The sequence below is a fragment of the Phycodurus eques genome, chromosome 10 (genome assembly GCF_024500275.1).
Source record: "Phycodurus eques isolate BA_2022a chromosome 10, UOR_Pequ_1.1, whole genome shotgun sequence".
Taxonomy (NCBI): Eukaryota; Metazoa; Chordata; class Actinopteri; order Syngnathiformes; family Syngnathidae; genus Phycodurus; species Phycodurus eques.
Genome location: NC_084534.1, coordinates 18,121,371 through 18,134,469, shown reverse-complemented (window position 1 = coordinate 18,134,469; position 13,099 = coordinate 18,121,371). Strand labels below are relative to the sequence as shown.

At 38.5% G+C, this 13,099-nt stretch overlaps 2 protein-coding genes across 2 annotated transcripts; one reads left to right on the top strand and one right to left on the bottom strand.

Moving 5' to 3' along the window:
- Positions 1-1,040, top strand: tcta (T cell leukemia translocation altered). The gene is made up of 3 exons (XM_061688688.1): positions 1-340; positions 433-484; positions 561-1,040. The coding sequence occupies exons 1-3, from the start codon at positions 130-132 to the stop codon at positions 601-603; spliced, it is 306 nt and encodes a 101-aa protein (XP_061544672.1). The 5' UTR covers positions 1-129; the 3' UTR covers positions 604-1,040.
- A 2,826-nt stretch (positions 1,041-3,866) lies between these two features.
- On the bottom strand, positions 3,867-10,912 carry glyctk (glycerate kinase). The gene is made up of 5 exons (XM_061688684.1): positions 10,853-10,912; positions 7,689-8,049; positions 6,148-6,299; positions 5,881-6,056; positions 3,867-5,032 (listed from the first exon to the last, which is right to left on the bottom strand). Exons 1-5 carry the CDS (start codon positions 10,884-10,886, stop codon positions 4,160-4,162), a joined length of 1,596 nt encoding a protein of 531 aa, XP_061544668.1. The 5' UTR covers positions 10,887-10,912; the 3' UTR covers positions 3,867-4,159.
- Positions 10,913-13,099: the final 2,187 nt, after the last annotated feature.

The following is a 13,099-nucleotide window of genomic DNA, read 5'->3' as shown; positions in this document are numbered from 1 at the left end:
AGTTTAGCGTAGCCTGTTTCGCTACGGCGAACTGGCTGGCATTGTTGTCCTACCCGTACCTATCGAGTGATGTTTTATAAAAGGACTTTCCCTGTTTATTCGACAAAAGCTGGAAAGTAACCGGGCATTATGGAGGAGCCTTGGGACTTTGAGTTTCTGTCCCGTATCGCCGACGGTTGTTTGTCGTTTCTGTCCGAATTCGTGGAGGACTGGCTCGCCAACGACATGAGAGTGTCCATATTCAAAATCCTCCTCAGCTGGTTAATTTTCAGTCTCCTGGCTATTCACTTCGCATGGAAGGTTTACGGGAACACGGTGAACGATATGTATTACCGGCAGGGTGAGTACTTTTTTTCTTTGTCTTCTTTTCTACGTTTCTTACCGGGTTGCTAACGGAGCGGTAGATGATTGCTGTCGTGTTGTGGCGTTCAGGGAGCGGGCAGAACGGGGGGACATCTGACATAACGACTGGCCTGGGCAGATGGTAGATATCCGCAAGCAATAACCGCTGTTTTGTGTGTGAGTGTGTGTTGCATAATGTCATTGTGTCATTGTTGCAGGGGGAACACGGCAGGGGAACCATTCAAGTCTCATAGGGATTAGCCGGACTGTTGTGCCATCGATATGGATTTCTAGGAACTCCCAGGGACCGTGAATGAACCTTCAAATTCAGATTTTTTTTTTTTTTTTTAAAGAAAAAAAGAGTTTGTCATCAGTTCATATAAACTGTACAGTTGACTGGAAAATAAGATTGTAAATACAGAATTGATTCTAAATATTGTCTGATTATTTAACGAGATGCAGTACCTAGAGTGGACTCACTGGTATTTTACAGGAAATTGGGTAAAACTCGAATTGTCATTTCCATTCATTTCAATAGGGAAAGTTGATTTAAATGTCTCGTTCCATCAAAAGGTCAATAGTCACTCAAAAAATATTTAACAGTATAGAATAATTGAATAGGCATTGAGCTATTCCATGCTTTTACCACTTGGAATAAAAACTGAAAAAAAAAAAATGCTTAGTAAAGTGAAACAGCGTCCTTCAGTCATTTTCCTTTGTGAAACATTTTAAAACCTGTTTGATGTTGATATCTAAAGAGACAGCAGAACCAACATATGCAATACCTTTCCCAGAAATAACAAAACAGTAATGTTTATTCAAATTTAGAATAGTCTCTTTATACAGGTACTTTAATTACCTAATGAAATAGTGTTAAGCACCCTCGGGTTACATTTTATCATTTATTAGTGCTCACGATTACTAGTTTTGTGAAATACCGCAGATTTTAGGTTGTAGGTAACAGGGTAAATACCTTAAATAATACTTAATTTGTCCTCTTAGCATCATAATTCTGTAACCCTCTAAGATGCCGCCAGCTAATAGCTAAAGATGGGTGGTAAACTTGTCAAAATGATGCAGGGAAAGGTCTGGATCGCTATTGGCAGTGGTGGAAATTAACGGCTGATTAGCTGGTAATTTAGGTGCTGAGGTTCAGTTTGCGATATACAGGTACAGGTATGTACAGTACAGCGTTGCCTTGATTTGAGTTTTTTCGTTCCGTGACTATGCTCGCAACTCAAATCACTTGTATCTTAAAACATCTTTCCGAATGAAAATGCCATTAATCCATTCCAGCCTCTCCCCCAAAAAACTTCTGTTTTTAATAAGGAAACAAGCACTCTATAATATTTTATATTATGAAAACAAATAGTAGTAACATCATTAAATTGAATGTAAAGAATTAAAGTTTGTGTATGATTAATTAATTGTCCCTGTGCTGTGCCTTCTGGTCGGTTATAACACTGCAACAACAATGCTATTTGTGGAAGCGAAATTGAACTGTTCACTGAAGCTACAGTGTGTTTGGTTGTTTTGAATACATGTGTAATTCTTTGTTTTATGACATTACACTTCAACTGGGAGTTGCAGTAAACCGCTTGAAGCCTCTTTTTTGAAGAATTGTTCACTATCTGCCAAACTGCTGCTTGATGTGAACCGTTGAACGACAGCTCGTACAGCATCTCGGAAAACTCGTAACTTGGGTCACTCATATCTCAAGGCACTACTCTTTAGAAAATTAGAGCGTCCAGTGGCATTCTAGCCCTGTGCGATATCCCCACTGATCACACACACTCTGATGAAAAACACACTGGAGCATAACATTATATTTTCTGTAAAATATATTTTGTTAACTAATCAAAATAGAGCAAAAGTATAATGTTTAAAATCAAGGAAACAAACAGAATTAAGAAAACAAATCTTGCATTCCACTCATGGAAAACAAACATCCATCCATCCATTTTCTGGGCCGCTTCTCCTCACTAGGGTCACGGGCGTGCTGGAGCCTATCGCAGCTATCATCGGGCAGGGGGCGGGGTACACCCTGAACTGGTTGCCAGCCAATAGCAGGGCACATACAAACAAACAACCATACGCACTCACATTCACACCGACGGGCAATTTTTAGAGTCGTCAATTATCCTACCATGCATGTTTTGGGGATGTGGGAGGAAACCGGAGTGCCCGGAGAAAACCCACGCAGGCACGGGGAGAACATGCAAACTCCACACAAGCGGGGCCGGGGATAGAACCCCGGTCCTCAGAACTGTGAGGCAGACGCTCTAACCAATCGATCACCGTGCCGCCGGAAAACAAACAATGGAACCTTATTGCAGTAATAAGATATATGAGCTGTGGCGGTAGATGGCTGTACATCATCTTTGGTGGCAGAAGATGCACCAAAATATGTGAGTACCCCTGATGTTGCATACAAATGCATTATAATTTTAAAATAAAACATGCAAGGATTGCGCATGTAAATGAACCTGTGGTTACAATATAGAAATAGTAACGATAACCAGTAAAACAGAGACACGAGTACTTTGTTGTTACAATTTCAGTAGACCTACATTCTACCTTCAACATTTTTTTGATGAATATTAACTTTTACTTTAATGTAATGTCAATTCATTTTAAGTGAAAAAAGTATGGAACATCGCAACTCGCAGCCGGCGATTGTCCAGCAACCACTTGGCATAGTAAGGACATATGCGTCGGCCATGACACTCTCCGGCTATGTTGACACTTGTATCTCAAATCATCTTTCCCCTTTGAAATAAATGGAAATCTATTAAGTGGTTCCAGCCTTTCCCCCCCAAAAAAACAGCAAAAACTGTTGTAATGTATATTTTAATGAGGAAAAATAGCACTCCATAAATATTGTACTTCATAAAAACATACAGTAATTATATAATTAAACCACCTGGCAACCTGTGGGCATATAAGACAGACATACTGTGTACTGTTTATTGACGCATTATCATGACTCCCACTGAGTTCTAGGTAGTCCTTGCTTCTTCACAGAAGTCAATCATTTTACAATGGAGCATGTTCTGCCTTGGACTCAGTGGGACTCATAACGTCTAACTCCTCTCTGAGCTCATCAGAAAGGCACTAATATTAGCCCTTCTATGTAGAGGACAAATAATATATGATTGTGAGTACTGTTATATTGTCTGTCTACGTTATTGGTAAACCGTCAATCTGTTGCTTGAAGGGTTAAAGCACCGCAACATAGATGCTAATTAGCATTAGCATTAAGCTCGCAGCGCCTTTCTTCAGGCAGTTGTTTGGCTGTTTTACATACACAAGGTGTAATTGTCTTTGTTTCATGTTTATTTTGACAGTAAGCTTTAACTGAGAGTGGCAAAAAAACAGTAAGTGCTGCTTATTGTAGAGTGAGTTGAGTTCACTACCACCATTCAGCGCTCGCATCTTAAAGTCTGCTCTTGCAAATCAAAAGCAAAGACAATGGTTGAACGACAGCTCGTAAGTCGAGTCACTCATATTTTTAGGCACCACTGTAATTGTTTTTTTTTTTTTGTTTTTTTTTAATAGGTTGCTAACAATTCTGATGACTTTTTTTTTATAAAATCATATGTCAGCTATTTATTTTTCGGGGTAATGTCATAAGATGAATTTGAAAGTATTAGGTTTAAGTGTTTTAGGAATATTGTTTGTGTTGTATTTTGGGTTTAAACGATTAATACAGGGAACTAGAAACATTTGTGGGGGGCACGGGCGGGCCCATGGTCCTGAACCCCCACAAATAGAAACAGTTCTGTGTAGTGGCTTCAGCTCCAGTATACTCTCAGTCCTATTTGGCAATTTGTGGAATTAGCAGGATATGCACATCCATGACATTGGTGCAGGTTAAGCCTGGTACAAGTAAGTTACGTCCACCAGAAAGATGTGTAAAAAAAGTAAAAGAATCATTGTTTTTAAGGAAACTGCTCATGTCCAGTTTCTGTTTTTGGGCGTCTTCATACAACCTCGCATCGGTGACAGCCCCGGCCGCCTCGGTGGGCCCATCCTGGCCATCGGTTCCACCGCTCAGGAAGACGGGACTATCTAGAGAGAGCTGCAAGCCTCTCAGCTCCAGTCCCACTCTCATAGCCAGCTCCTGGTTGCGACCCCCACGGCCATTACCCGTCAGCTCCACGGTGGGCTCACCCCCCGCCAGCACGCACACGGCGCCCCGTCCCTGTGAACGGGCCTGCTCCAAACTCTGCATGGCGAGACGAAGGTCCCTACTTTCCACGCCCACCTCCGGCCCCAGCTTCAGCACCTCTTTGCCAAGCTCAGACGGCGTTTCCCCATGAGATAAGGCAAAGCGGGCCAGGAGGCCGTAAAGACGAGACACTGACCTCACGTCACCGCACACTCCTGGTGATAGCACAATTGGACAGAAACCAAGCTCGAGCGCCCGGCGGCCCGCGTGCTGGAGAGCAATGCTGTTGGAACCAATTACGGTATTGAGAACGTGCCCCGCCTTGTTCATTTCAACTTCTTCTCCCGGACGAAGTTTCCCCAACACGTCCTTCACAGAAGGAGGTACAGAGTCCAGCAACCCGTAGCGCTCGAGGACCACCAGCACCTCTTCACGACACACTGGACCCTGCACTGTGGGGCCGCTCGCTATCAGGTCCAGTGGATCGCCGATCACGTCCGACAGTATCAGCGCCACCACCTGTAAAGAGTGCACACTGAAGACTCGTCCATGAAAAAATAAATTCCCTTTTATACAGTATATAATTTGTGTTTTCAGTTTTTACATAAAAAGAAAAGACTATCAAAAATGAAAAGCATGTATCTCATTTTTAAATCTAAAACACAGGTGAAGACAGTAAAAGCAAAATCACATAGCTTCATATTTTTTGTTTTTAAAATAAATAAATAAATTATGTTCTATACTGTATTTCTTTTCTAAAATGAAAAAACACTAATATGAAAATGTACCTCTACTTTTTCCGTTTTAATGTAGAAAACATTTTGTACTGTATTAAAAAAAGCTTTTAAATAAAAAGAAAAATCACAATAAAATGAAAAACAACTCATATCAACCACATCCTTGTTTTTGGATGAAAAGAAAACTCACTAAAATGAAAAGCAGGTACAGTCTCTCCCAAAATTTCTTCTCCTGTGTTTATATAAAAAAATATTTTTCTTTGGCTTGGCTATAACAAACTCAATATTTTGAGAGTCATGCTTTCCATTGGACCATGCCAATGGTTTGAATAGAGAATGTTTTTATGTGTATGTACAAAGCCTGAAAGCAGGACGCTGCAATGAGTGATTAAAACATAATTTAGCGAATGGTTGTTTGTTTCTATGTGCCCTGCGATTGGCTGGCAACCAGTTCAGGGTGTACCCCCCGCCTTCTGCCCGAAGATAGCTGGGATAGGCTCCAGCACTCCCGCGACCCTAGTGAGGATAAGCGGCTCAGAAAATGGATGGATGGAAATTTTTGATATAATTTATTTTACAAATTATAATCCATCACAGGGAAATTCAACAAAAAGTAAAAGCGTAAATTACCTGAGCCGGGTGAGCGCACTGTGCAAGTCCTCCGCCCTTTAACACGGACAAGGCGCGTCTGACCGTGTTAAGCTCCTGAATGGTGGCGCCGCCGGCCGCCAGTTTGCGGGTGACGTCCAGTTTCTCTTGCAGGGTTATTGGCGGGATGGGTGCGGGTAGCAACGCCGAGCCCCCACCTGGATGTTTCATCAACAGTGGCGATCACACAAAGGGTTCTTATATTGGATGGTGTTCAGGGCTATACTGTACAAAATACCTAAAGTGTACCTGAAATCAGCACGAGAAGCAGGTCTTTCTCTGTCAATGCGCTTGCTAGCCGAGCGATACATTCTGCTGCCTTCTGGGAGTCGGCGTCGGGCAGGTTGTGTTGTGCGCCCTCCAAGACTTGGATGAAACTGCTTTCCTTTAAAAGCAGGTGGCTGCAGAGACAAATGTCATCATTAGTCGGGGTGCCTCCACAGTGGTGTCAATGTTGACAGTCAAGAAAAAAAAAAGTAATAAAAACACTATCTTTCATCATTGTGTCAAACTGAAGACTAAGTGAGCATCTTTGGGAATGTTTGGAACATTTTATGAATAATTTCATGGAAATTTATTTTCTATTTTTTATAATCGTAAAACTTTCCTGAAAGATTTTATTCTCATGTAACTATGTTTTTTTTTTATTATTATTATGAGGCATAACATTACTTCTTTTACTACTACTTACTTCTTTCTTGTAATATGATTAATTGCCACAGGGATACTTTTACTCAAATTGTTTAAACATAAACTAATATCGTAAATTGTCTTTTTTTTTTTTTTTTTTTTTTTTTTTTTTTTACAAATTATCTCTGTAATACGACTTAATGCACATAAAAGTATGACTTTGTTCTCGTCACATTATTATTACAAAATTATGACTTCTCACAATATTATACTTAATTCTCCCCAAATTAAGTTTCACTCGTAAACTGATATTCTCGTAAAGCTCAGACTTCTTTCAAGCAATATTACAACATATCAAAGTTCCAAAATTAAAAATGTTTCCCTTGTAAAATTTGCCATTTTTCTCAGACATTTAAGACTTCTTTCTGGCCTTACAGACCAATTCTCCTAAAATTGACTTCTTTCTCCTAATATGACTTTCATCACAAAACTACAACTTTTGTTACCATAGTATTACAACTTATTTTCCTTAAAATGAAGATTATTTAATTGTAATCTTATAATATTTTTTAACCTTACACCTTAATTCTCGTAATCTTATCATAATATTCTCGTTAAATTCTGACTCCTTACAAGCAATACCTCAAGACTATATTACGAAAAACAATTTTCACCAAATTATTACTTTTTCCTTATCTTCCGACTTTTTCCACAAATTCCCCGAGTAAAATACCACTTTTTTTCTTGTAATATGACAGCTTTATTCTCGTAATATGACTTCATCACAAAATTATGACTAACAAGATTACAACTTTTTATTTTTAATCTAATAGTTTTTAAATTAATATTCTCGTGGAAAGATGACTTTTTTATTTTGCAATATTACATTTCAGAAAATTCTGAAATTGCGATTTTAATATTCTAGCATTATTCGTGTAAAATCTTAATCCTCACAAATTTACCTGTAATCTTCCAACATTATTCAAATAAAATTCTGACTTTTTTGTCACAGCCTTGTGACTTTATTATTATAAAATGTAACTTTTTTCTTGTAATCTTCCAACTTTATCTTAATATGACCAATATTTCTTGTAAAATCAAACTTCTAGTATTAATAATAATAATATCAATAACTTTTCCATATTGTTTCTTTTGCTTACTGTTTGCCATGCTGCCGTAATGCCTGCTGAATGCCATGCGGCACGCTGATGACCCCCCCCACCAAGTGGTCTCCCACAATCCTCTCGGCCTCGGTGGCCATGCCCAGCACTGCTTTGCCAAAGCCCACCATGTGCACATTGTTTTTCAGCGGGAACTTGCGACCGCCGCAAACCAAGGAGTTGCCATGGCGCTCCAAATTCTGCCGGATGGCGATGTCCGGCTGCACAGCCTCCAGCGCCGCCGCAAACACCTCGCGCGCCCCAAAGTCTAGTGACATTTTCCTCCTCCCCAGGAGAGCCAGGAACGGTTGAGGCCGGATCAGAAAGAGAACGTGTGCCATGGATGCTTTAAAGAGATTGCCTGAGAGCGGGAGGGAAAAATAAGTCTCTGTCGCCAAAAAGCAAGGGTGAAGTCAGTGAATGGGGCGATCGATCATTGCCAACAGTCTCAAAATATCCTCACTTTCACCTGTATTATAGCGCCCGTTTCCTCTCTTTGTAGCAATTCGCTTCTTAGTTGACAATCATGCCATGTTTTTGTGGTTCAATTTAAAAAAAAAAAAATTTAAAAAAAAAAAACAATACAGTAGGGCTGTCCGGATCTCATCAACTTCCCTTGTCTAGATATCATTTGCCCACACTTATCTAGTCCGAATGACATTAGCGCCAGCAGTGGTGTAATCTCTTTAGTTTATCTGAGATTTTGATAAAGTTAGACTCATAATTACACTTTTGAACACATAAAAGAATATTGACATTTGAACACTTTCATCTTTTTAATTTTGGCCTTTTTATAAAACATTAACTTATCTGGATTGTCATATGAAGCGCTATTATCTAAATTGTACACATTTGTCATTAGGTCAACATGATATGGTATGGTGGTTTTTCCCCATGCTGTACACATACAGTGTATAATGCAACAACACCTTTTTAATCATTTATTTAAATTTCATCAGGTTTTGTTATCAGTTTATTATTTGTGTTAACAACAAATATCTTGTTAATTCCAAACTAATGATCTAGTTGTAATCCACTTTTTTAGAGGAAACATCCGGGGGTCCCACTGATTCATTCAGAATTAAGAAAAGTAATCAAAATGTAATTTGCTATATTACTTTGAGGAAGTAATTGAAAGAGTTACACTACTATTTCATTTTAAAACCGAATAATTTATAATACGATATATGCGCGATATATATATATATATATATATATATATATACGTAATTTCTCGTCTATACACGAGAAATTATGCGTATAATGCGCACCCATGTATAATACGCGCCCTCAAAGTTGACCTCAAAATTCTGGAAAACACTTCTACCTATATATAATGCATTTTTAGAAAGCATGATTTTGTTTCTACCCATATGATCAAAACATTAAGTATTATCTGTATTTTGATAGTTTTTTTCAAAGAATTATTCTGAAATTAAGCACTTCATTTGAACACGTAATCCTTTTTTTTGTATTTACTTGCACTTATTTTAAAATTCAGAGCGCTACTTTTATTTAGTAAATGAGAAAACATACAGTTCTGCTCATATTTTTGATTACCCAGGCAAAATTTGTAAGATGGGTACAATTCTTTAAAGAAAACATGAAGGACCAGGCGAAACATTTTATTTTATTTTAATGGGATTCAAATTAAATGGTCAAGCAATTCAGAAAAGCATTATCATTAAACAAAACATAACCATAAAGAAATTAATGATGGTTGTTGTTCAGTCATCAGTCATTAAAAAACAATATTTCACAAATTCTACCAGGGTATGTAAACTTATGAGCACAACTGCACATATATGCAGTCCTACGTACCCCTGTCATAATGAAATAAAACTGTAGGTTACACTTTTTTATAACCACTAGGTGGCGCTGGCATTTTGGAATGAAACTGTACAGCATTTTCATAACCACTAGTTGTCGCATACATTTATAAAATGTGAAAGTTTTTCCATTTGCCCCTATACCTATGTATAATGTGCACTATTGACTTTTGACAATTTCTTGGGGGACAAAATGTGCATTATACACGAGAAAACACGGTACTTCCGCATTCAGTAAAACGGGTCTAAGCACTTCCTTCCAGTGTGGGTTAATCCCCAAGGAGACAAAATCAAAGCAACCATGGGTACTTTAACATCTACAATGTCTTTTTTTTTTTTTTTTTTTTTTTTAAACACAATGTGTCATCAGAGAGATACTACAGATTACAATATTCAATGTTTAGGCTTTGTTCGTGATTACATATGTCATATCACATTTATATAAATAAATGATATACATGCATTTAACTTTTGTCCAAAGACACCAGCCATAAAGAAAACAAAATTTCGGCATCAAACAATCATGTAATCAAACGTTGTCATGCTCGTTAGCGTAGCATACACAGGAAGTCAACTCTACCGTTTTCTGGGTTTGGTCACGCGACGTTCAACATATAGCGAGCGTACTGTAACCAACTAGATTTCCAAATAAAATTTCTCAACACTGATGGTAGGCCTAAGTTTTGCACCAATTAAAAGCTCTGAGATGATTGTGACGTCTCACAGAAATCTGCAAATCAACATTTCTAGCTCTCCTCCATTGATTTTGGCAAAATATTTACGGCTTGGAAGCACACAATCCAGGTCAAAAGTTTCCATCATGGATAGATCACTGCTTTTGCAACATACAGTATTAATGGGCATCATGTCTTTTGCAATGTTCGGCGCAGTTGGCTCAGTGGTTATACAGAAAACAACATGACAATGATTCCGGTCATGTTGTCTGTTTCTTAGCGGTCATTTAACTCGCTTAATGCTTTTTTTTTTTTTTTTTTAACAAATTGTTGCTACAGTGGTTGGAATTAGACATTGAACTGATAATGAGACAAGGCTAATATAGTGGCACAATGCTGAACTGAAGAATCATAAAGAAAACCTCTTAAAAGCAAGCCTTTAGTCAATAAACCTTATGGGCTCGTTTCACAAGTTGGCAGCAGTTAAAATCGATTGTTGTAGTACGCAGAAACCTCCTGCTGAGGCCTACCTGCAAAAATGTTCAAATGGAAGCCTCCTCAGTGTGTTCCAACTTAGCAGGCGAGCTAGTGTTTCAAAAGTCAGACTGAAGACTAAAAAAATAGTTGTGTATCGTGCATGTAATCATTGACTTGGACTCACCGACACCATTGCCTCCCCCTGCGCTTGCACACATCTCTTCATTTGTCCCATTGCAGAGTACACATTCTGTACACACACACACAAACACATATAGAAATGAAGACACGTTTTTAGTACTGAAGTTATTTTACGGGTAATGTTTGAGGTTGTATTTTCAATGAAGCATGAATGACTTTACCATTGTTGATACCCTGGCTAGGAAAAGTCAACAAACCGCTAGTCAAATGCCAGGTTTCTGAGCTATACAAAACTGAGAACAGGATAATTCATTTCAAAAATTGCTCCACCATTAATGTAACAAATAACTTGTACAACTCACCTGGGGAAAAAAATATTTTGTTTGAAATTATTTATCTTGGTCTCGTTTCTTTTATATCACAAATACCTGGAATATGAGCAAGCGTGTAGAATCTACATATACATGTACAAATGTGGGCCTTCTTTCATTGAATACGGTATTATGTCAATGCATTTCATACTTTATTCTTGTAAAAGTAGCACATATTTCCTTGCCATCTTACAACTTCATTTTCATCAAATGGGTGAGACTTCTTGAAGTATTTCATTCTTGTAAAATGTAAATTGAAAAAAAAACACTTTTTTTCTGGTTATGTCTTCTCCTGGAGGCAAGCACATCTGGCTCACAGTTCTGAGGACGCAGGTTCAAATCCGGCCTCGCTGATGTGGAGTTTGGATGTTCTCCCCATGCCTGCTTGGGTTTTCTCCGGTTACTCCGGTTTCCCTCTCACATTCCGAAAACAAGACTCCAAATTGCCCATATGTGTGGATGCAAGTGTGACTGCTTGTTTGTTTATATGTGCTGATGACCAGTTGAGGGTGTCCCCCTGCCTTTTATTTATTAATTTAGAACTTACTTAGGACTGTTCTATGATTTTAAAAAAATTTTGATTCAAAAGATTTATTCGACAGGTTTATTTCCACAAAGTATCGGCATCGAAACGGATGATCTCTAACATCACTGGTGATTAAAGTAGGCTCTTTTAATAATACCGCCTATGGTATAATAATAAGGTATTGTTTTTTTACGACGACGTCAATTCGCCCCGTTTGACTACCTTACCATTAACATGGTAACCTCAAGTAAAACGTCGATAACGGTAAGATTCGCGCAGGTACGTCGTAATTGCGCCATACCGCAGAGTTTCTTCGGTGTTTCATCAAAATCCGTGCTGTTAGTTTGCTATCCAGTTTGATTTAAAAAGTAAGCTGACGAAAAGTTAGAACATGAAAATGTCGTAGCTCAATATAAGAGCCATTCCGTTTGCTTCCTGAGTTTGTGGTGGTCAGCAAAACAGCATAGTGGCGCATTACCGCCACCTGTAGGCGTTAAATGGAACCTACACGAGTGAATTGCAAACTAACCACCAAAAATAAACTCGACATCGTGTAAAAAGTCACATTCTGTATCATCGCGGTGTTTTGAGGAATAGAAAATAGAAACGAACCACAGCTTTGTATAGTAACTGCCGCATATTACTTAGACCTCTTTTAAAGACGAGTGTTTAGTGGTCATTTTCAATGCTAAATCCAAGGCTAAATGTTTAGACTTTAAAAAAACAAACAGCAGATTGAGTTTCTCATTCCCTAAAACTGACAAATCTAATCTATCTATCCAACAGCTTTCCATCTAGCTATGCACAGTAGCTACACAAGCTCTCTATATTCAATATTTATAAGAAATGTAGCAGTAATAGTTTGAGAAAGGGTCGAGGAACATGCTACTGCCACAAAATACTGCCGTAGTTACTGAATAGTTTTGAGGGGCAGCATGGCGGCCCAGTGTAGTTATCACATCTGCTGCACATTTCTGAGGTTCTGGGTTTGAATCTGGGCAGGCCTGTTTGCATGCTCTCCCCGGGCATTCCAAGTATACTGCAGCTTCTTCCCACATTCCAGTATGCATGTTCGGTTCTGGGAGACTACATTTTCCATAGGTGTGAATGTGAGTTTGTACCTTGGGATCGATTGGCTGTCGCCCAGTCCCATGCTTCATTGAAAAGGCGTAACCTGCTTCTCCCACCAAAACGTAAATGTTTAAATTATAAAGTTACAATTAACAACGTGGAATTTTAAGGAACATTTAACAGTGGATTTCAGGCTCCCGTGTAATTTAGTTAGGTTCCAATAACTCAGGCAATGAAGTAAATTATGAGTTTAAAACTTGAAAATAAATATCTATATCAGAATGGCGATTAATATAGGCACAAGTTACAATTTCCAACTCGG